The sequence below is a fragment of the Chenopodium quinoa genome, unplaced genomic scaffold (assembly GCF_001683475.1).
Source record: "Chenopodium quinoa cultivar QQ74 unplaced genomic scaffold, ASM168347v1, whole genome shotgun sequence".
In the NCBI taxonomy this organism is placed as follows: Eukaryota; Viridiplantae; Streptophyta; class Magnoliopsida; order Caryophyllales; family Amaranthaceae; genus Chenopodium; species Chenopodium quinoa.
In genome coordinates, this window is record NW_018745024.1 from 6,019,020 (window position 1) to 6,039,399 (window position 20,380).

General features: G+C 34.7%; 2 protein-coding genes across 2 annotated transcripts; one reads left to right on the plus strand and one right to left on the minus strand.

Moving 5' to 3' along the window:
* Positions 1-2,534: 2,534 nt before the first annotated feature.
* LOC110708386 (peptide deformylase 1B, chloroplastic/mitochondrial-like) lies at positions 2,535-8,909 on the minus strand. The gene is made up of 6 exons (XM_021886515.1): positions 8,512-8,909; positions 8,183-8,321; positions 6,787-6,979; positions 5,484-5,594; positions 4,085-4,147; positions 2,535-3,119 (listed from the first exon to the last, which is right to left on the minus strand). Exons 1-6 carry the CDS (start codon positions 8,786-8,788, stop codon positions 3,018-3,020), a joined length of 885 nt encoding a protein of 294 aa, XP_021742207.1. The 5' UTR covers positions 8,789-8,909; the 3' UTR covers positions 2,535-3,017.
* A 2,039-nt stretch (positions 8,910-10,948) lies between these two features.
* LOC110708387 (glutamyl-tRNA(Gln) amidotransferase subunit A, chloroplastic/mitochondrial-like) lies at positions 10,949-18,806 on the plus strand. The gene is made up of 11 exons (XM_021886516.1): positions 10,949-11,502; positions 12,135-12,805; positions 13,678-13,989; positions 14,408-14,587; positions 14,678-14,772; positions 15,020-15,095; positions 15,213-15,290; positions 17,366-17,459; positions 17,549-17,598; positions 17,946-18,059; positions 18,342-18,806. Exons 2-11 carry the CDS (start codon positions 12,236-12,238, stop codon positions 18,432-18,434), a joined length of 1,662 nt encoding a protein of 553 aa, XP_021742208.1. The 5' UTR covers positions 10,949-11,502; positions 12,135-12,235; the 3' UTR covers positions 18,435-18,806.
* The last annotated feature ends 1,574 nt before the right edge of the window (positions 18,807-20,380 follow it).

Sequence of the window (20,380 nt, forward strand, 5' to 3'; positions counted from 1 at the left end):
TATTCATTACACTTGTCATTAAATATTTTATACTTGTATTAAAAATTACTTCTAAAAGTACATAATTTAATATGACATTTTTTTACGCAAATTAGAAATATTATATTAGAGCGATTTCAAACGCTCGAGCAAAAGCAAAGCATAATGGTGCATGTGTAGCAACCATTTCCTGCTTTGAGAGGTAGGAAACATAGAAACAAATATAAGAGCTAAAAGATAAGATAAGATAGTAATAGCTACATATATATACAAAATACATCTTGCGTGTATCATTGTGAGTATAGGGAGCAATAGGAAGCAGCTCATCAAAGGGGTTAAGCTGCAGTATGGTGCCTTGGGATCTCATTTCCATAAGCTTCAAAGACTTCAGCAGGGGGTAGAAATAAGTCTCCTTGTCTCCTTTCTTCACCACAGTTCTGCCACGCATTGCTAGTTTATCGGCAACATGGTTAACAGTTCGGGTAATATGGAGAATGTTGACAGTCCAGTCCCTTTCCAAAAGGGAGGCCACATCTTTGATAATATTTCCAAGGTCAGAATCCTTGAAGGAGTCAGGGCTTTTGAGCATTTTTTGTTAAAGCATCCGCATCAGTTTCCAGAATAAGGAGCTGCATTTTCCTCTTCCAGGCTGTAAGAAGCCCTTCCCTGATAGCAAGTAGCTCTGAAGAAGCAGTAGATAAAGCATTGAAAATTATGGCAAAACCCTCCTGTCACAGCCCCTTAGAACACCTGATTACCCCACCTACACCCGCATTATCAAAACTCATCCAGGATCCAACAGTATTAAGCTTGAAATAACAGGGGGAGCCCAAATTCTGCTAGGAGGAGCAGTAGAAGAAGATGGCAAATCCAAACGGCCCTGCTTTAATTTAAGACAGAAAAGATAGTCCACTAGGAATTTGTTAAAGTTGACTGGAAAAAAAAAAAGCATTTTCTGTTCAAAAATAGTCATGTTCCTAGTTTTCCAAAATGCCAAATAGCAACCAAAAAGGCTGTTTTCCACTCTGAAGTACCAGTAAGATTTAAAGTCAACCAATCTTGAAGATTAGAATTATAGAATTTATTTAAATCAACTGAAAAGCTAGAAAGTTTTTCAAAAACAAAGACCAGAATGCTGAAGAGTTAGGGCATTCACGAAAGATGTGGATGGAATCCTCAGTAGAGTATTCACATCAAATGCAAATAAGATCAAAGCTTTTGATTTTTTTTCTAAGGGTGCTACCTGTTGGTAAAATGTCCCTAACCAAGTTCCAAGCTAGCATTTTGTACTTATAGGGGGCATTTATTTTCCATAGGGTTTTCCAGGAAAATGAAGAAAGAAAAGTAGAGTTTAAATGGAAGGGGTGAGAGTAGAGTTATAGGCTGATTTTATAGTAAAATGACCATGTTTATCCAAGGACCACTGCAATCTATCTTTAACATGAGTAAGTTGAGGGAGAGGATGAGCCAAAATTAAGGTGCATATATGGTTAGGGATTATGTGTAAGACATCATTCAAAAACCAATTGTTGTTTATAATGATATTAGAAACACGCCAATGGCCTTTAGAGTCTGGAATATTGATATTTGGGAGAAGGTAAAGAAGGCAATCACCAATCCAGTGATGAAACCACAGGATGTATCCTCTCCATCCCCAATATTAATAACAATACCAGATTTGAGAATGTCCCTGCTAGCAAGAATGTCCTTCCAAATAATGGAGTCAGTATTCTTTTGATTATAATCAATTAAATTACTGTATTTAAGGTATTTAGCTGTTAAAATTTTAACCCACAATTTCGATGGTTGAGTTAAAATTTTCTAACCTAACTTAGCCATAAAAGAAAGGTTCCATCTTCTTAAATCCCTTATACCTAGACCACCTTTGGCCATAGGGTCACAAACCACATTCCAAGTTGTCCTAGGGATATATCTAGATCGATTAACGCAATTCCAAAGAAATTGTTTACAACTCCATTGAATATCATGAAGCACACTAATAGATAGAATATTAGATTGCATGGCATAAACGGGGTAGGAACTAAGGACAGATTTAATAAGAGTACACCGACCTGCCATATTTAGAAGTTTTGCTTGCCAAGCCCTAATTCTGGAACAAGTTTTAGACAAAAGAGGGAAAAATCTAGGTTAGACAAACTTTTATGGCTAATAATAATACCTAGATATTTTCCAAAGTTGGTAGTATTAGAAATTTGGCAAATATCACAAATTGATTTTCTTACATTGCAATTCATTTTCCTAGGGAAAATGGCTGAAGATTTCTGGATATCGATGGATAATCCTGAAATGCATTTAAAATGCTGTAAAACTTCCATAATTTAATATGACATACTACAATGATTCTGTTCTATTTTATAATCAGATACGACATACTATATGATAATTCAAAAGTTGACTATAAATCCTTCTTGAGAGTTGAGATATTAGAATGAATTGATAAAGCTAACCAAGTTGATCATTCTCTCGCTCTCAGTAATTGTGATTGTAAAAATAGAACAGCACTATTGAACGATAACAAGCAACTCAAATGGGCGTTCTCCTCAATAACTCCATTTACTTTGTAACTAGCTGCATCTGAAAACAAGTAAATCGAATAAAACCAGGAACTAAGTCCATATACACAGAAAAGAGTCGATCTCCTTGCAAATAATGTAATCATAAAAGTTCTAAGACTTCTCAGCCTTTCAAAAAAAAAAAAAAAAAAAAAAAAAAAAAACAGAAGGAACTAAGTGCATATACACAGAAACGAGTCGGTTTCTTTGCATATAACGTACACATCTTTACATAAGAGTTCTAAGACTTCTCAACCATGACCCTAAGTCAAGGAAGTATAATGTTCAATTTAGGGCAGCAGCTCAGTCTCTACAGAACATCAGTTGTGAGCCCCTCTTCCTCAAAGGCCTAATTTATTTATAAGGCGGTTCAAAAGAACAGGAAATTCGGGCTGTATGGGATGATCAACCTTTGAAATCTGAAGGAATTTGTTCTTTCATGGGTGATACTGTAGTAATCCTTGATTAAGATTTTCCAAAACCAACACCAGTTTTCCTTCTTTTTCGAGTTTCAATGCTCTCAGGTCTTGACAATCTGGTGCTTTTCTCATACTTTAACTCCAATGCCTGTTTTGAGTTGCACACGGAGAAAATTAAAAGTCATTCTGTGAAACATTTGAAGTCTCAAGAGCTTTAAACTAAACGAGATAAGTCTTGAGATACTTTGTGAAAACTTGTAGAGTTGTGCAAAGGGATAGTGATGTTCTCTTTAATACAAGTACTTTTTTAAAAAACAAATATTGGACCTTAAGCGAATTTGCATAAAATAGAGGTTACTCCGTATTATTTATATATGTGATACATCTTCTCTTGTAAGTTCCTTTATCTCCTAAAGCTAAACTCATAATTTAAATTCACAAGGTTCTCGCTTACCTTATTATTTCAGAATATTACAACAGAAGTGCATCAACATATAATTTACAAGCAATGAAAAAAGTTTGAAGTTAAAAGCTAAGCAAACAAAATCCCACAAAAATCCACTCTACTTCACAGTATAACACTTTAAATACAAGCCTTTTATCATTATACGAGCTGCACAACATCAGGAGAATAAACCTGAAAACCAGTGTCACTTCTAGTAGTCCCAAAGTCTGTTTAGTCCATAATCCTTTAATTATATCATACTTGAAATGGATTTTATTACCCGCTACAATTCATCATTCATGATACTGGCAAGAGTCAATTATCAACTCTCAAATTTATACAGTAACTCCTGAATGTTAAAGTTAAATAATGATGAACAAGCAAAACATGTAAATCCCTTCTTTCAGCAATCCAATGCTAAGGCTAAACTGTAATGAGATGAAATATCTACATAATATTCCTAGACAACTTATTGGATTCATTTCACTACTACACTCATCTATGCGCTAAGGCTTATTTTCTGCCATCAAAAAAAGAAGAAAATCAAAGTAAAAAAGAAGTTTTTTTATTTTAATTTTATTATTAGAACTCTACAAGTCCACCAAAATGAAGGAAAATTAAATGACTTCAAATTCAATCATTTGAAAAGCCTTTGATAACCATATTACCTGTAAGCCATCACGTATGGTGTCAAGTTCTTCATCTGTCATTCTCTCAAAGAAGAGGATGCCCTGAAAATTTGTGAGAAAGAATGTAAGATGTAAGCTATAGAGGAGACACTAGCATTTCAAAACAAAATGAAAACTCATACATCCTCTTATTCTAGAATAATTGCAAAAGTAAAGACATCTTCAATAGTCATATACCAACTTTAAGGTATACAGCCAAACAAATTTTTGATTAAAAAATGTGATAAAAGAAGTAGTAGGGATAATCTTGAGAGTTTTGTCTATATTCAATGACAAAATTAAAAAGTTAGTAGAGATAAATAGAAGATAGTGGATCATATCAACCAAGACAAACAAAATACTCAAAAGGCATTAGTGTGAAAGCATGATGTTGATGTTGAAAATATATATCAGAGGAAAAAAAAAGGGTTATCAAGCTGCTCACAAGGTTAGCAGCACAAACAGAGAAGCCAGTGGTGGTGAGTGCTCAAGGTATGAAGTGAATGGAATGGGGTGAGATTAAGATCAGGGAATGAATTTCCAGAAAATAACATTATGGTCCATAGCTTTTATATGCTTGTCAGGATTTGCATGGTAAAAAGCATATAAGTATATAACAGAGGATAATATGAAAAGTGAACATTAATAGAAGTATTAAAAAGAACAGGATTCAATTATGTGATGTTGTTCGAAGTATGATGAATTTAGAAACTTGGACGTCAATACAACAACAACAAAGCCGTAGTCCCAAAATTTTTTGGGGCCGGCTAACATGAATCGTCATAAGGAATCGTACGATATAGAGAGACTTGAACGTCAATATTGACAAAAAATAAATTACTATCAAAGAACAAACAATTTAAAGATTAAACATTAGGTTATCAGAATAGTAAATTTCAGATGCTTATTGCTTCAGATGAGTGACACAACTTTGAGACTCTGTGACAAGTGTTACATCAAAAATAAAAAGTAAGCTACAAATTGGAAAATTACAAGATTTCCATCATGATAAACAATACTCCCTCTGTCCTTTTATTAGAGACCCATTTCTCTTTATTATGTGAGTAATAAATGTTAAAATAGGCCACTAATTTAGGGACGGAGGGAGTACATGACAAATTAACAACAGGGCATGGGAGTATGGGACTCTTGTTCTACAAAATCATACTTGACATAATATGCTCATTCACTTTAATTGACACCATGATAATTAATCCAAATTCCTAAAGGAGTTTTATTTTGATTTTTAATAACATTACATAGCTTCATAAGTTAGAATATTTACATTGGTCAATCCAGCAGTAACACCCACCCACCCCCCACCCCTCAAAAAAGAAAATAGTTATTAAAAAAAAAAAAAAAAAAAAAAAAAAGAGCAGTAATATATATTGTGGCCTACCTGCAAATGGTCAAACTCATGTTGGAATACACGAGCAGGAAGGCTGGATAAAGTAACTGTGAATTTTGAACCACTAATATCCTGGGCATTAATCTTGACAGATTCTGGTCTCTGCAACAAAGATCATAGACATAGACCGTTGATAACAGAAAAAACAACCAAAATACTACAGCTGAAAACATGTAAAGACAGATGTATTTCATTCAGTGGTCAATCTGGTTGCTTCACCAAGGAGTCTAGCATTGATGACTTTGCAGTTTGCTCAACCCAACCAGAAAATAAAGAAGAATCAGGATAATGTCATTACTGGATAGGCTAAATAAATATGTGGTACATTACACTTACACTATTACTATAAGAACATACGTTAGTGTAAAAAGAACAAGTAATCGTGCTAGTTTAAGCTCAGGTTAATGGTTATCCTATATTCCTATGGAGATACAAATAGTGCATCAGTAATGTTATATCATTGTTGTGTTCAATGACAGTCAAAAGAACCTCAGTAATAGGGAATTAATCTTAGTTTACAAAATTTCTCTCTTGGTTGAATTGAATTTAATTTCTACTGATCTGCTAAATATATATATATACTCCAGAAGGACAAGGGACAAAAACTGTGAACCATGTCTTAAGTGTCTCCCTCATGCAACTTGATCAATAAATAAGAAGAGGAAACAGAATGCATATTGGAGACAAACGAAAATATTCATTGATGGTGAAAACTAAGAAAAAACATGTTTGGCATCAGTTTTAAATTTTATCAAAAGAGCAGATGGCTGAAGAGTGAGAACTAGAAGATTCAAGCTAGATGTTCGACAGCCCATCCCTTCCATTTACAATGCCCAACCACCACAATCTTAACCCAGCATAGAAAATGTGTTTTTGAGCAATGGATATGTAATTCCAAGACAATTTATAATGTTAATTCTACAGAACTTGTAGATAACAGCTATCCAGAACTTGTTCAATTTATAATGTTAATTCTACAGAACTAGAGTAGTATGTGGTATGCCAAAGAAGAAACAATATTTACTATCGTAAAACTTTTCACACCACAATAGTTCAAGCCAGCCTAGCATTCCAGCCACAAATAATTAAACTCCATAATACTTCCTTTAATTATTCAACATATATTAAAGGAGCTTGAAAGCGATTAACAACTCTCGACATGACCTCACAGGCAAGTGTAATCAGTTAATTGAACAACATTTGCTACATCTTTCACTGAAAATAATGTAAGTCCCAAATGCATCAACTATCATGTTGCACGAGAGCTTTCATCATCTGGGTAGAAAAAAAGTACCTGTACATCAGCATATAATCCAGGAAAAGATAGACAGCCTTCATTAAAAAGCGTTTTCTTTAGCGAGTACTGGCTCACACTTGGATTTACAAGAACAATTTCTTCTCCCTCACCACGCTCACCAACAGGGTTGAACACCATAAGCTGGACGTTAATGCCTACTTGAGGAGCCGAGAGTCCAATCCCATCAGTTCTGCAGAAAAGGAAGCCAACAAGTATTGTTCACAACCCTGTAAATAAAAGTCATAATCTAGAAAAATCAAACCTAACAGAAATATTTTGTAAGTAATATCACAAGTAAAAATACAGCAAATAGCATTTCTCTATTAGCCATAAAACTATAATTCCAATATTCCATCTATAAAAATATAAATAAAAAAATTTCACCACTTCCCACCCCCACCCCTCAAATGATCCTCCCTTTGATTTAGTATTTTAGTTTAAGATAAGACGTTACAAGGTAAAAAGCCTGTAACAGCTTATACCATCACAAAACAAATCCCCATCTTTCATGTTTTGAGCTTGCAAAAACCTACAGAGGGATATGTGCCCCTAGTCATTGTGAGGCTCCCTTATTGAGATTCTACACATTTTTTATTGAGTATATTTGCACAAGTCTAACTCTGTAATTATAGATTATAACCCATTATCCTTGAGGTCATCATCCCACCCAACATAACCTTGTGGACTTGTGGTATAGTGGTCTATGGTCATAAGACATAAGACATAAGTTCGTCATGTCATTTGTTAAGTCGCTCAAAAGAGCAACAGACAACCCAAATATAAGCCATCTCTTCTTGAAATGCACCGATATCCAAAATATAATCCCTAAATCCAAGCAGCAAAAAAAATTAAATTCTTTCCTCCTCACCAAGGTAGCACCAAACCCCAATGCATGAGTTTTGTTTTTCTAAAACAATTCCAAATGAAGCTCCGAGACAAAAGGTATAACCTGCAAATCCTCCAATACTAGGAATACTAATCCTTTATTGCACCAAAAATTCATGAAGACGAAGCAATTATCCATATTGAACACATTTCATATTTGAAAACTCATTCGAAAACTTAGAGGATACCCTTCTTAAGATTGTAGAAAGACCTTTACCTCTACATTATAGATACACATTTCACCTTTGATTTTCACCATCTTAATTCTAAACTTCTAAATTATACCATCTAAATAGAAATTTACTATAGACTACTTAATATTCATCAAGAGAGTAATTGATATCAAAATTAAACAGGAAGAACAATTCATTCAAACAATTAAGCAAAATAATCAAATTAATATGCCAATTCATCCTGCAATCATATAGACAATATCATAATTTGAGTATTTAACTACCATATAAATACATAACAATTTGTCCCCAAAAAAAAAAAAAAAAAACCTTACTTGTACATAACATCAAACATTTCATCAACCAATTTCTTCAAATTATCATCAAACTTATCAATTGGCTTGTTCTTGGCTCTAAGCTTTGGGTCTGGATATTCAACAATTTTCAGTGGTGACTCAAACTGCAAATCAACACCTATATTCAAAACCCACAAAAATTTACAAATAAATAAATTACCCAAAGAAAACCCACAAAAATTTACAAATAAATAAATTACCCAAAGAAAACCCACAAAAATTAACAAATAAATCACCCAAAAAAAGGAAGAAACCCCACAAAAATTAAGAAATAGAAGAATGAATTAAAGTGGGAAAATGAGGCATACTTGAAGCGAAGTCGTTTTGTTTGGTGGGGAAGCTTCTTTTTGCCATGGCAAGAACTTTGGTAGTGTTAGTGCAGTGAAGTGTAAGAGGTGAGTTAGAAGGAAGAAGAAGAGTGAAGGAGGAAGTGGGGAAAGAGAGAAGAGATGAACGAGAGGAGAGATGATGTTGTGTCCATGGAAGTGGATGATGCTGTGGGAGTTTGCTTGAGCAATGCATTTTTTTTATTTTTTTTTCTGTGCTTACTTTTAAATTTTTAAGTTCACTAGGATGATTTGGCATGGTATTTAAATGTGTGATTAGTAAACCACCTATAGAAGGTGGTAGACTGGTAGCAAATCTGGCAATTTCAAAAGTTGAAAGATGTCTCTATCATGTTAAAATGTTACTCCGTACATTGGTAAATGTGAATAATAAAATACTGCCAACTTAGGGTGTGTTTGGTTCAAATAATGATATGGGTTTGGAATGAAGAATAAAATCAGGATGGTATGGATTTGGAACTTGATACTTGATTCCATTTGTTTGGTTTTGAGTTGGGAATAATATGTTTTTCTTCTAATTTGAAGCAGAAGGTATGGGTATGGCTCATACCCACCTCCGCCCTTGGGTTTCAAAACCCCATACCTCGGTGATTTGAGGTACGGGTTTCAAAATTGAAATTTATAAAAACAAACCATAGGTATGAGTTTCATTCATTTTAAACTCATACCTCATACTTTAGATACTTGAATCAAACACCTAAATTTATTGAACTAGAGCACTATCACCAAAGAAAAAATGAATTCCCTCCTCACACTCTCTTTACCCTTTCCCTCTTCTCCACGCCAGATTTTTTAAGAAAGAATTTTTTTCGTCCCACAAAAAATAAACCCAAAATTTCCAACACCAGTCTCTTGTTTACTTTTTACCATACAAAATACGGAGTAATAAAAAACACAAAAACAATAAGAAACCATCAACTTAAGCCCACATGTGTAAGGAAATTGGAGAAAAAATTCTCCAAAGAGATTTTTTCACAATCTCTAAAAAAAATTTGGGGAATTTCGTTGGCGAGGTATTATTTCACCACAAAAAAAAAAAAAAAAAAAAAAAAAAAAAAAAAAAAAAAGCATCTTGAAGAGATTTTTTTTTTCTTTGTTGTAAGTGCTCTAACAAAATCAGTAAGGGATAGCAATACCTTACTTATCCCACTTCATCCCAATTTAGCCCTTCCTAAGTCATGTAAGTGATGTAACCATCAGTCCACTACCTTAGCAACCTAGAAGGTCGTCGGTGACCACCATCACCATAATAGCAAGTTAGCAACCAAGAACTACCTCGACAACCATTGTACCGTCTGGCGTGGGAGTTGAAAAATGGATTGGTAATGCAACTAGCACGTTGGGGACCCAACTGTAAACTTTAACATTGGCATTCCAAGAGCTACAAGCTAAGAATGTTTTTTCTCGTTCAACTTAACCACCACTAATACAACCCATGCTATGAAACCCACCGATGACCACAAATGAACACAGGCCCAAAATGGTAGGCTTTTGCATGCCCTCCTCTATGGATTTCCTCGACCTCCATTGTTCGTTGAAGAATTCAAGCTCCATTTGGCGATCCACTAATGAGAGAGGTAACGTCCAGTTAACGCCTTCCAAGCAAAAAAATATGTAAATGACGCTTATCACAAGTAAAGTTTGCAAAAAGACTTGAATATCCCCTAAAAAAACAAAATTTGTTTCTCAAGTTGAGAAATTTGTATTATCTTGAAACTTGGCTGTTTGGTTCCCCGTGTTGAGAAATACTTTGTTTCTCTAGTGGCAATAATTAACTTCAAATGGTAAGTGTTTGTCATTTGCTTGTGCGTTTTCTTTCTCCATTGATTTTCTTGACTCCCATTATTGCAAAATTGAGAACTTCATCAATTTCCTAATATTTTGTGAATTTAGTATAGCTGACAAAGTCAATTTGCCATCACAAACTGAATTGATGAAATTAGATGACATAAATAGCTCATCTTGTGTAGGTGAAAAGACCAGCTTGCTCCTTTGAGATGCTTCCAATGTTGCTCAAAGTTAAGAAACAATATAAGAAAAAAAAGTGTAAAGACCAAAAACCTAGTAATTATCTACGTTTGATGTAATCTTGTAATTTTTTTTACGGTATCTCCAACATAACCAACTCATGTTGCTTCCTTGCCACCAATCTCTTCTTGGGTCTAATAGTATATCATGAACACATGAAGTGGGGTGAATAAGATAAGTGTCTCTAGATGTGTCAAAAATCTAGCTACTCAGCTAACCCAACTTGGAAAAAAAAAAATTAAATTCAGTTATAAACTTGTTTGGACACAATAATTTAGTATGACTCAAATTTAAAAATTGATTGACTTAAATCAACCTTACCAAGCTTGTCCCGAACACTCGAATTGACACATCTGTGTGTCTATACCATTATCCCGATTCGATTACCAATAAGAGTTGGTTAAAGTAGTAAGCAACTTGATGTCACTTAAGGGAGGTTTCGAGTTCAAGCTTCACCAAAATGTAGAAACTCTTGTTAGAAGACTCATGGTAGGCAGGTTTGCGACTCGGGTCAAATCCGAATAACGTTAGAGCTAAACTTCAGTGTGGGCATACTTAAAAAAAAAAATCCTTGTCGGATCATAAGACATAAGTCACATAACTATGACATCAACATTGCCTCTCTCCTCAACTCAATCAATCAAAACCTTAATTCCAAAAATAGAGTCGGCTACATGAACCAAATTTGATTATTCCGTGTAATCATTGACGGAATAGGTATCACCTAATAAAATTACCTAAATGCCCCTGAAATGTGGAGTAATGGGTTTACCATTATCAGCTTACAAAGAAAAAAAACCGGATGAATGTAGTCCCCACCTTCTCCTCCTGCTACTCTCTCTCAGTTCTCCATTGAAGTGCACTCAACGTTCTCCATTGAAGCGCCTTCTGATACTTTTAACTCCCATTGAAGCAGCTTCTGAGGTAATTTCTTGTTTCTTTCCTCCCTTAAATTATTTATGAACCGTATTTGATTATTGAATCAAATTTAGTTGCTACTGTATTGCAGAACCCATTAATGGTAGAATTTAGCTATGAAATTAGACCCCTTCTCCCTGGAATCAGGGACGGGACTGATTATTAGTGAATTTGTAATGCTTTACTGATTTTTCATGGTATATATACTAATTTCATTATATACTGATTTTTCTGGGTAATTATATGCTGAATGTTGATTGATTGTTGCTGCGAATTGGTAATTTTTGTGTATAAATTATGCCCTAACATAAATTGGTAATTATATGCAAATTGATTGTTGTTGCAAAGTGTTGTTGCAAAGTGTGTAACATAACTTGATACTTGTTAATTTAGTGTTTAAATTATTCAATTGTTGCTTGATTTTTATTGTTTGGGTTCTTGATATGTAAAACTAAGTCCTTTTATTTGTGTGTGCGACAATGCTCATAACACTTTGTTAGTTTGTTTAGATGTTTTACACAAAATGGTTCTTTTTGATGTCAATTATGTAGTGGTACATTGAATGAGTTGTCGAATTCTCTTTCTTATTGATACATTATATGCTTTGTAATTTGTTGTACCCATGTCCCCTATTTTAGGATTGCCATTTTGTCGTGTCCGTTTTGTACCCGTGTCTGTGCCTGTATCCGAACTGGTGCATCCTATCATAACACCCATTCTACACCACCCCCGTGCAAAAATGCTAACCACCGTGCACCACCACCAACGAGTCCTCCTCCTTCACCACTCTCCTCACTTCATTCTCTCTCCTAAACCTCTCCACTCCTTCACTCTCAAATGCCTCTCTTCTTCCTCAACCGCCTCTCAACCCGTCACTCAACCACCCACTACAAACTTACCCACTTCCCAAATCCTCTCAATCCGCCATTCTCTCCTTACCCGCCAACTTACCGCTGTCGAAATCGCTGAGTCTTACTTGACTCGCCTCCGAATCACTGAACCCAAACTCAGGAGCTTCTTGCATATTGCTGATGAAGAGAGTATTTTGAGGCAGGCTGAAGAGGTTGACAGGAAGATTGAGAGGAATGAAGAAGTGGGGTTGTTGGGTGGTGTTTTGGTGGGTGTTAAGGATAATATTTGTACTTCTGATATGCCTTCTACTGCCGGTTCGAAGATTCTAGATGGGTATCGGCCACCTTATGATGCAACGGCCGTGAAGAAGGTAAAAGAGTTGGGTGGAATTGTTGTCGGGAAGACTAATTTGGATGAGTTTGGGATGGGTAGTACCACTGAAGGTTCTGCTTTTCAGGTTTGCATCATATTAATTTTTTATACTTTGTCAAATTTGCATATAAAATTTTACTTTCATCTATATGTTTATTGTATGTTGTATGTAATAAGTTTGACAATGTGCCAACTAGCTCAATTGATTGAAGTCTTGGGGTGGTACATAATACCTGGATTGGGATTAAATCTCGTGTACATCATTGGAGAATAGTGATATGGATTTTAATCCGCATTAGCAAGGGTTTAAGCTCAAACCTCTATGAGTAGTTTTGGGGATCTAAAGTGATGAATTTAATGGAAATTGTGACTAATTGTTAATGATGTGTGCCATTGGTTGATGAAATAATTAAGGAACTTAGGCCATGAATTACGAGGCTGTTTTTATGGTGTGTTTTTTGACATTATCTTTAGCTTTTTGTGAAGTATTTGATTGGCGAAAAAGCCATAGTTAGGTTTTAGTAAAGGTAAATTATTCAGTTGTTTATAATATAATGTCAGGCCCTTGAGGGTGTGAGCTTGAGGAATTTGGGTAAAATTTATGACCTTGAACTTTAGAACTGAGTGAATTGCAAAATTTGTGGAAAATACCACATTTTACAAAAAAGTCAAAACAGGAAAATTTTCAGAGGGAGTATAATTCAATAATGTTTTCTAAAGTGCTTCTAATACTTTTTGGTGGAAATGCTTAGTCCTAGTGGACCACATTATGAAGTGATACATTAGTAATTAAGTATGCCGTTTATGATCTAAGGACTTTAGAAATTTTGATTAAATAGATGTTGCATCTAAAATGAATGTTTTGAGCACTAAATATTGTGAAAAAAAAAAAACTTTTCAGTCTTAAAATTTCTCTATGATAATCGGTTGGTTTACTCGGGTCATGCATCTGTTTAGGTGACCACAAATCCTTGGGATGAGTCATGTGTACCAGGTGGATCATCTGGTGGCTCAGCTGCAGCCGTTTCTGCAAGGCAATGTGTGGTGTCTCTGGGAAGTGACACAGGTGGTAGTGTGAGACAGCCCGCATCTTTTTGTGGGGTTGTTGGATTGAAGCCAACATATGGGCGTGTCTCAAGATATGGACTTGTGGCTTATGCATCATCATTGGATGCTATAGGCTGCTTTGGTACATCGGTTGCTGATGCAGGGATTCTTCTTCAAGCAATTTCTGGGCATGATAGATTTGATTCTACAAGTAGCATGCAAGTAAGCATTCATAAATCATTTTTTACTTCGTAAGCAAAGGATCACAGTTCCTCCTACATATTGCTATACAGAAAGTGTGTAGCAAATATGTGGGTTGGATACTCAAATTTGTCTTTTCATGCTCATTAGTTATTGAGATGTAATAATTAAATTCATGTACTTGTGTAAAATGACTGATTGTAGTTTTTACTTGTGCACCGATCTTGCCTGTTCCAATAATATTGTCAATTTGAAACATATTCTAAACAGATCAAATGCCCTGTTTGGTGAACTTTTCAATCTCTCTGTTTTCTGCAGTTGGAATCCAAAAACAGGCTACACTTGTTGCTGTGATTGAGCATAATTTTTAGAAACATGTGTGCTCGATTCATGCTGTAGATTTGTTGCATTCTCAGCTTTGGCATATTGTACTTTCCAGGAAGTTCCAGAATTCATATCCAAATTCACTTCTTCAAATATCCTGGAGTCCAGGCCACTCCAAGGACTCAGAGTTGGTATTATTCGTGAGACTCTTGAAGACGGTGTTGATGCAAATGTGGTGTCTTCAATTCGTGAAGCTGCTTCACATCTGGAAGACCTTGGCTGTTCTGTGACAGAAGTAATTTCAATTCTTTGATACGCCTACTGATTTGTTGATTTGGGCTAACTGGCTAAATTGACATAACCTTGTGTTTGTTCTTTTTTGCAGGTGTCACTGCCTTCTTTTTCACTTGGGCTTCCAGCTTACTATGTACTTGCCTCCTCCGAGTCTTCATCCAACTTATCACGTTATGATGGTGTTAGGTGAGCTTGCTATGCGTAATAATATTCACTGTAGGGTGAGGAAAGGGGTTTCTTGATAAAGCTGGTTTGTGATTATCAGATTATTTTAACCAAAGCCATGTGGGTATTTGATGCTTTTACTGCTTTGTTGTGAATGAGTGGCACTGTGCTAATGGATTATACCCTTGTAGTGTTTGGAAATTATTCATCCAGAAAAGGTAGTGATACCATTGAATTGCTTGTAAATGGATTTTATCCTCATCTGTAGGTATGGGAATCAGGTAACTGCTGATGAGCTAACAAATTTATATGGAGAATCCCGAGCTAGAGGGTTCGGTCCTGAGGTGTGTTTATTTAGTGATGTTTTAGGTTTTAACTGTTTAGGCTAATGCTCATCTGCTTGTCAAACTGTTTTTGTACAATGTCGGTTACATTTTACGATAACCCCCACATCTTTGTAGGTAAAAAGGAGAATATTAATGGGAACATATGCCCTTTCGGCGGGTTACTATGATGCATATTATAAGCGTGCACAACAGGTATCATTTTTTCTTTTTCTTTCTTTTTTTTATTTATTTATTTTTTATTATGTAACTGTGTTGCCTGTGACATTATTATGTAATGTAAAAACTGTAAATGTGTTTTTATGTTTGTTTTGTATGTTCTTTTTCCTTTATTTACTTCTGTTAATTTCTTCAATTTTTTTTTTCTATCCTTTGCCATGTGTAGGCTTTATGTTGGGCCAAATTTCATGATATCTCTTATTTATGGATTGGGATTTTGTGAACTTAGGCTGGAAGTTGCCTACTTAAGAGCCCACATTTTAAACAAACCCACATTGAAAATTAGAAGCATTTTTTTTTTTCTTATAAATAAATAAATAATTTCTTTGTTTCATATTGATCAACATATTCTGACATTGGGCATTATTCACATAACTTACTTTGAATTCCTTTGTTATTCATACTCCAGCAAAAAAAAAAAGTTGCCATGCGTTATGTTGATAGATTTGCTCCAATGTATGTATTCCAAATATAAGCGTTATAAGTTTCTTGTTTGAATTTAAAGACATTAATGTTTGAAATTATGCATTTGCGAGTGTGCCTAAAGGAGATGTATGATGAAGTATATAATAAATTTTTATAAATGTCGTATCCCCATACCTATGTCCAAAATCAGGACACAGGTATTTAATGCCGTGTTCATAATTTCAAAATTATCCATATATTTTAAATTTCGTGTTGAACACTCGGATTTGGACCTGGATCCAATATTCATACCCCTCTTCAGGTAACATAGCCTATATGTATTGATCTTTACCTCTTTATAATCTTATTGGGAAAGGTAAGTATATGATTCCAAAAGGTCTGCTAGCTAAATTGAGCTTTAGCTAGAATTTTCTCAAAAAGAAGCTTGCTTTAGGAATAGTTGTATTTTCTTGGCAGAAGAGGGTTGCCAAGATATCTGATGGGATATCGCCTTGTAGAATATGAAGATAACATTCTTCTCTTTCATTTCTTGTATTTCCTTCATATTACATATTAATTTATGTAGAATTGCCTCCAAATTTGAGGCTTTACAGAAATTAAGAAAAAAAATGAAAAGTCTCGTCAACCCTTGAGACTGGCAAAAGATCATCAAAAAACACAAATGTGTAATGCTGATCCTTTCAGTTCAGATGATTTTAAATAATTATAAGTTTAGATAAGGTGAGACAAAATCAATTGAACAAAACAAAGCCTCAGCTCTTTGTTATGGTAAACAAGGAAGAACATTAGTCAGCTCCAAATAAGGTGAAGATATGTCATTTGGCCCATGACCCATCATCAAAAGACTTTGAAGTTTGGACTCCCACTATGTTACACATATATGGTAGGGCGGGAGAAGGTCATAAGACTCTAATCATCTCTACTACTCTTGCTGTTTCTCTTGAGGGTAGTTCATATTAAGTGCGTAAGCTATGTCTTTGGGGATATTAGAAATCCATGTATAGGCGAGTGAGTGACGATTCCCATTTGAAATTGTTGCCATAATATCTAAGGGAAGAAGGATTGGGGGAAAAAAAAAAAAAAAACAGAAAGAACCTGAGTTTAGCACGTTTCAAGATCAAGGCTGAAACTATACCAGGATACTAGATAAATGGGTGTGGGATGTTTGAAGTGATCATATACAAAATGCAATTTTTGGATTTAAATATCAAGTTCTTTACCACTGCAAGTCTATCATCTGATGTCACACGCTGTGGATGATCTAGTCCCATGAAAATCACTTCTGCCTCTCTTTCAGCTGGACGTTCCTTCTTCCTTTTTTAAAGAAGTCAACTGTGGAAACCTTATTAACAACTTGCCTCATCTGTGTTCTTGCACGCTTTGCAAACTACTATGCACTAAACAAAATTATCTTGGGACCCACCTGTCGTCCCACAATTAAATAACAAATATGTGTGTCTTGGGTGTGCTATACCTGTTGGCATCTTACAGTTTTACCACAACAGAGTAATAAGAACTTGTTATCTGTAAGCACTTGCAGCTTTAGCAGTGGAAGCATTTGTGTTTTGTAAGATCAAGTTCTTTATAGAGTCAAGAAGAAATTATTGATTCTGGTAACCTTTCAGGTGAGAACTGTGGTTCGAAAAAGCTTCAAAGCTGCACTGGATGAAAATGACATTCTTATTTCACCTGCTGCACCCTCTGCTGCATATAAAATTGGTATGTCTGACGTTATTCTAAATAGACTTTTGTTTGGTTGGCCTTCCTTTTGATCAAAGTGTTGCTTGTTTCTTTGCCAACATCCATAGGTGAAAAGAAGAATGATCCATTGGCAATGTATGTTGGTGACATAATGACGGTAAGGCTTCTGGCTTAGTCATTTTTCTAACACTGATACTATCGTTTTCTGTTCTTGTCTTCTCTGTATTATGTGGGTATTGGGAATCAGTTGCAAGGGTTCAACAATTGCTAATCTGAGTAGGAACAAACTTTTAAGATTTTTTACCAGTATTGTATCATACATGATTACCTCATTGTTATTATAAAAATTATGCTCCACATTACAGAGCTTCTGAACTTGTAAAATATTTACTAGTAATTTCAAGTCCAATTTTGATAATTCATTTACTTGTATCACCAAGCGTGCATTGTCAAGTTTTAATGAAATGCAATGTGTTTATTTATTTTACTTGTCATTTGTCTCAGGTCAATGTGAACTTGGCTGGTTTGCCAGCATTAGTTTTGCCTTGTGGTTTTTCTGAAGGTGGGCCTGCCAGTCTTCCTGTTGGACTACAGATGATAGGTGCTGCATTTGATGAGGTAATGACCTAAATTTTTTTAGCTGAAATATGTGATGAGTTAGCCTCGGTCTGGTGAATTTGGTCCAGCCCAATTACCTTTTCCCCTCTTATGAAATTTAAATGGAAGACATTTTGTGGAAAGCTTTCTCTCTCTCTCTCCAAGTTATAAAGGATCAATAATTATTATTTCAGTGAAAGTAAAACTTTATTATTAAGTCAATCTTGTTGATAGAATATACCTGATCCAAGGAATTGCTGTTTCAGCTGTAAATTCTCATTTGTTTGAAAATGTTTGCTACAGGAGAAACTTCTCAGGATTGGACATGTCTTTGAGCAAACACTCAAAGGTCACAGCTTTGTCCCTCCAATTGTATCAGCCGGTTTTGCTTCATAGCTTGTAAACTAGCATCTCAACTTCTCAAGAGAGGCGTGATCATTCATGACAGTTTGTCTGCATTTCAAGAAGGTTTTGCAGACAATTCGACTTTTGGAACTCTCAAGACCAAGAGCCTAATTTTTAATAGGATAGAATATAGTAGAAGTGATGAGGAGTTTTGATGCCTTGACGGAGCATTTACATGCAAGCCTTGATTTGCTTGTCCCTGGTGCATATGTTGCTTCTCGTATTGTTGGTGCCTACATAACCCATGTAATTCTTGATCAAATATGAGCCATTGTTAGATGATCTTCATTTTATGCCTGCCTATTATTTGTAATTTGATAATAATGTTGATTGCTCAATAAAATTCTTATTTCTAGTGATTCACTGATTAGTGCCTAATGTATAACTGAGATATAAGTAATGTCACTATTATGGTAAATTGTAAAAAATGAGATGAGTTTGGGCTTTTAGATATGCCATAGCTGATATCTTTATCTTCCCCAAATCATTTTCCCTAAATTCACGAAGGGAAGAGGAGCTTGGATACGTTTTCAATTTCGCAGTTATATTCATACTCCGAATCTCATAACTTTTCTCTGTCACTGTTTTCATCACATATTACTCAGGTAACAGTTTATACCCTTTTTATTTATTTGATTTTAGTTGTTATTTTTCATTGTTTTGATTAAAGATTTTTGATGATCGTTTTCAATTAAAATTGTTACTCGTTTGTAATTTTGATGTGGTGCTTGTGGAATTTTTGGGTTGTAGTTAATTTGTATTCCCTCAATGTTAAAAAAAAAAAAATGATAGCCCTAATTCGAGCAAAAGCAAAAAGTACCAGCCAAAAGTTCGAGCCAACATAAGGGGTTTTTGTGCTATGATTCAAGAATCTGATAGGCGTCTCCTACTGCAACAAATTCGAGTCAATTTCAAACCAAAAATCAGAATTCGAGGTTAGTTTTTAGCCTTTTAGGGGTATTTGGATTTGCTTATTTTTTGTCCTTTTTAATTGTTTAATTTGTTTACGTTTTAGGGTCTTAATTTTTAAGATTTTAAAATGCAATTTTATTCTAATTGTTTTGTGGAAATGCAATTTTTTTTATACAAATGCTTAAAGTGACTTTTTTTTTTTTTTTTTTTTTATTTTTTTTTTTCTGGTGTTAAATTAATTACTGAGGCTGTGTCAATTGTCATGAAAGGCTAGTGCCAAGTAGCTGTGGTACCTGTTTGTTTAAAGCTTTGCTCCTTTTTTTTCATTTTGTTTGTTAGACTCTGATTTTTCTTCTTTTAAGCCATATTCATTAAAAGAGTTGGTGAGGAGTGCTGATATAGCTTTATTGGGGACTAATATGTTGAATTCACTTGGACTAGTATAGACCTGGTTCAATATCTGCCAATATATGTTATCTGATATAGAATTTTTATACTGACCTTCAAACTCCAAGAGTTAAACGATCATGTATTCGTATAAGTAAGAGACCTATGACACAAGATATGTCAGTGGAATAATAATAAGAAGAAAGTTTAGGGACTAAAATGAAAGAAAGAGAAGATAAAGAAATCAGAAGATACACATTAATGGACTGTCACTGTATGCTCTGCATTCTGTAAGACATCACAAGTTTCGTTAGGTTCCAGAATTTTGATTGAACAGAAGCAAATGAAAATTGTCATAAAAATGCCTAAGAATAGTTATAAATTTTATCTTCTATTTAGTTGTCTTTGTTCTGTTTCTTGTCATTCTAGTAAACACAGTTTTTATGTTATGTGAATAAGTCTCCATCTTCACCTTTTTATCCCCCTCTAGCGTCTTGGACTCTTGGTTGTTTTCTTGTTAGTAGACTCTGCTCCATGTTCCTGTCGACATCAAAATCTAAAATTTTCCATTATAACAAGCTGACATTTGTACACGAACCATGCATATTAGGTGATACAAGAACTACTAGTAATTAGAG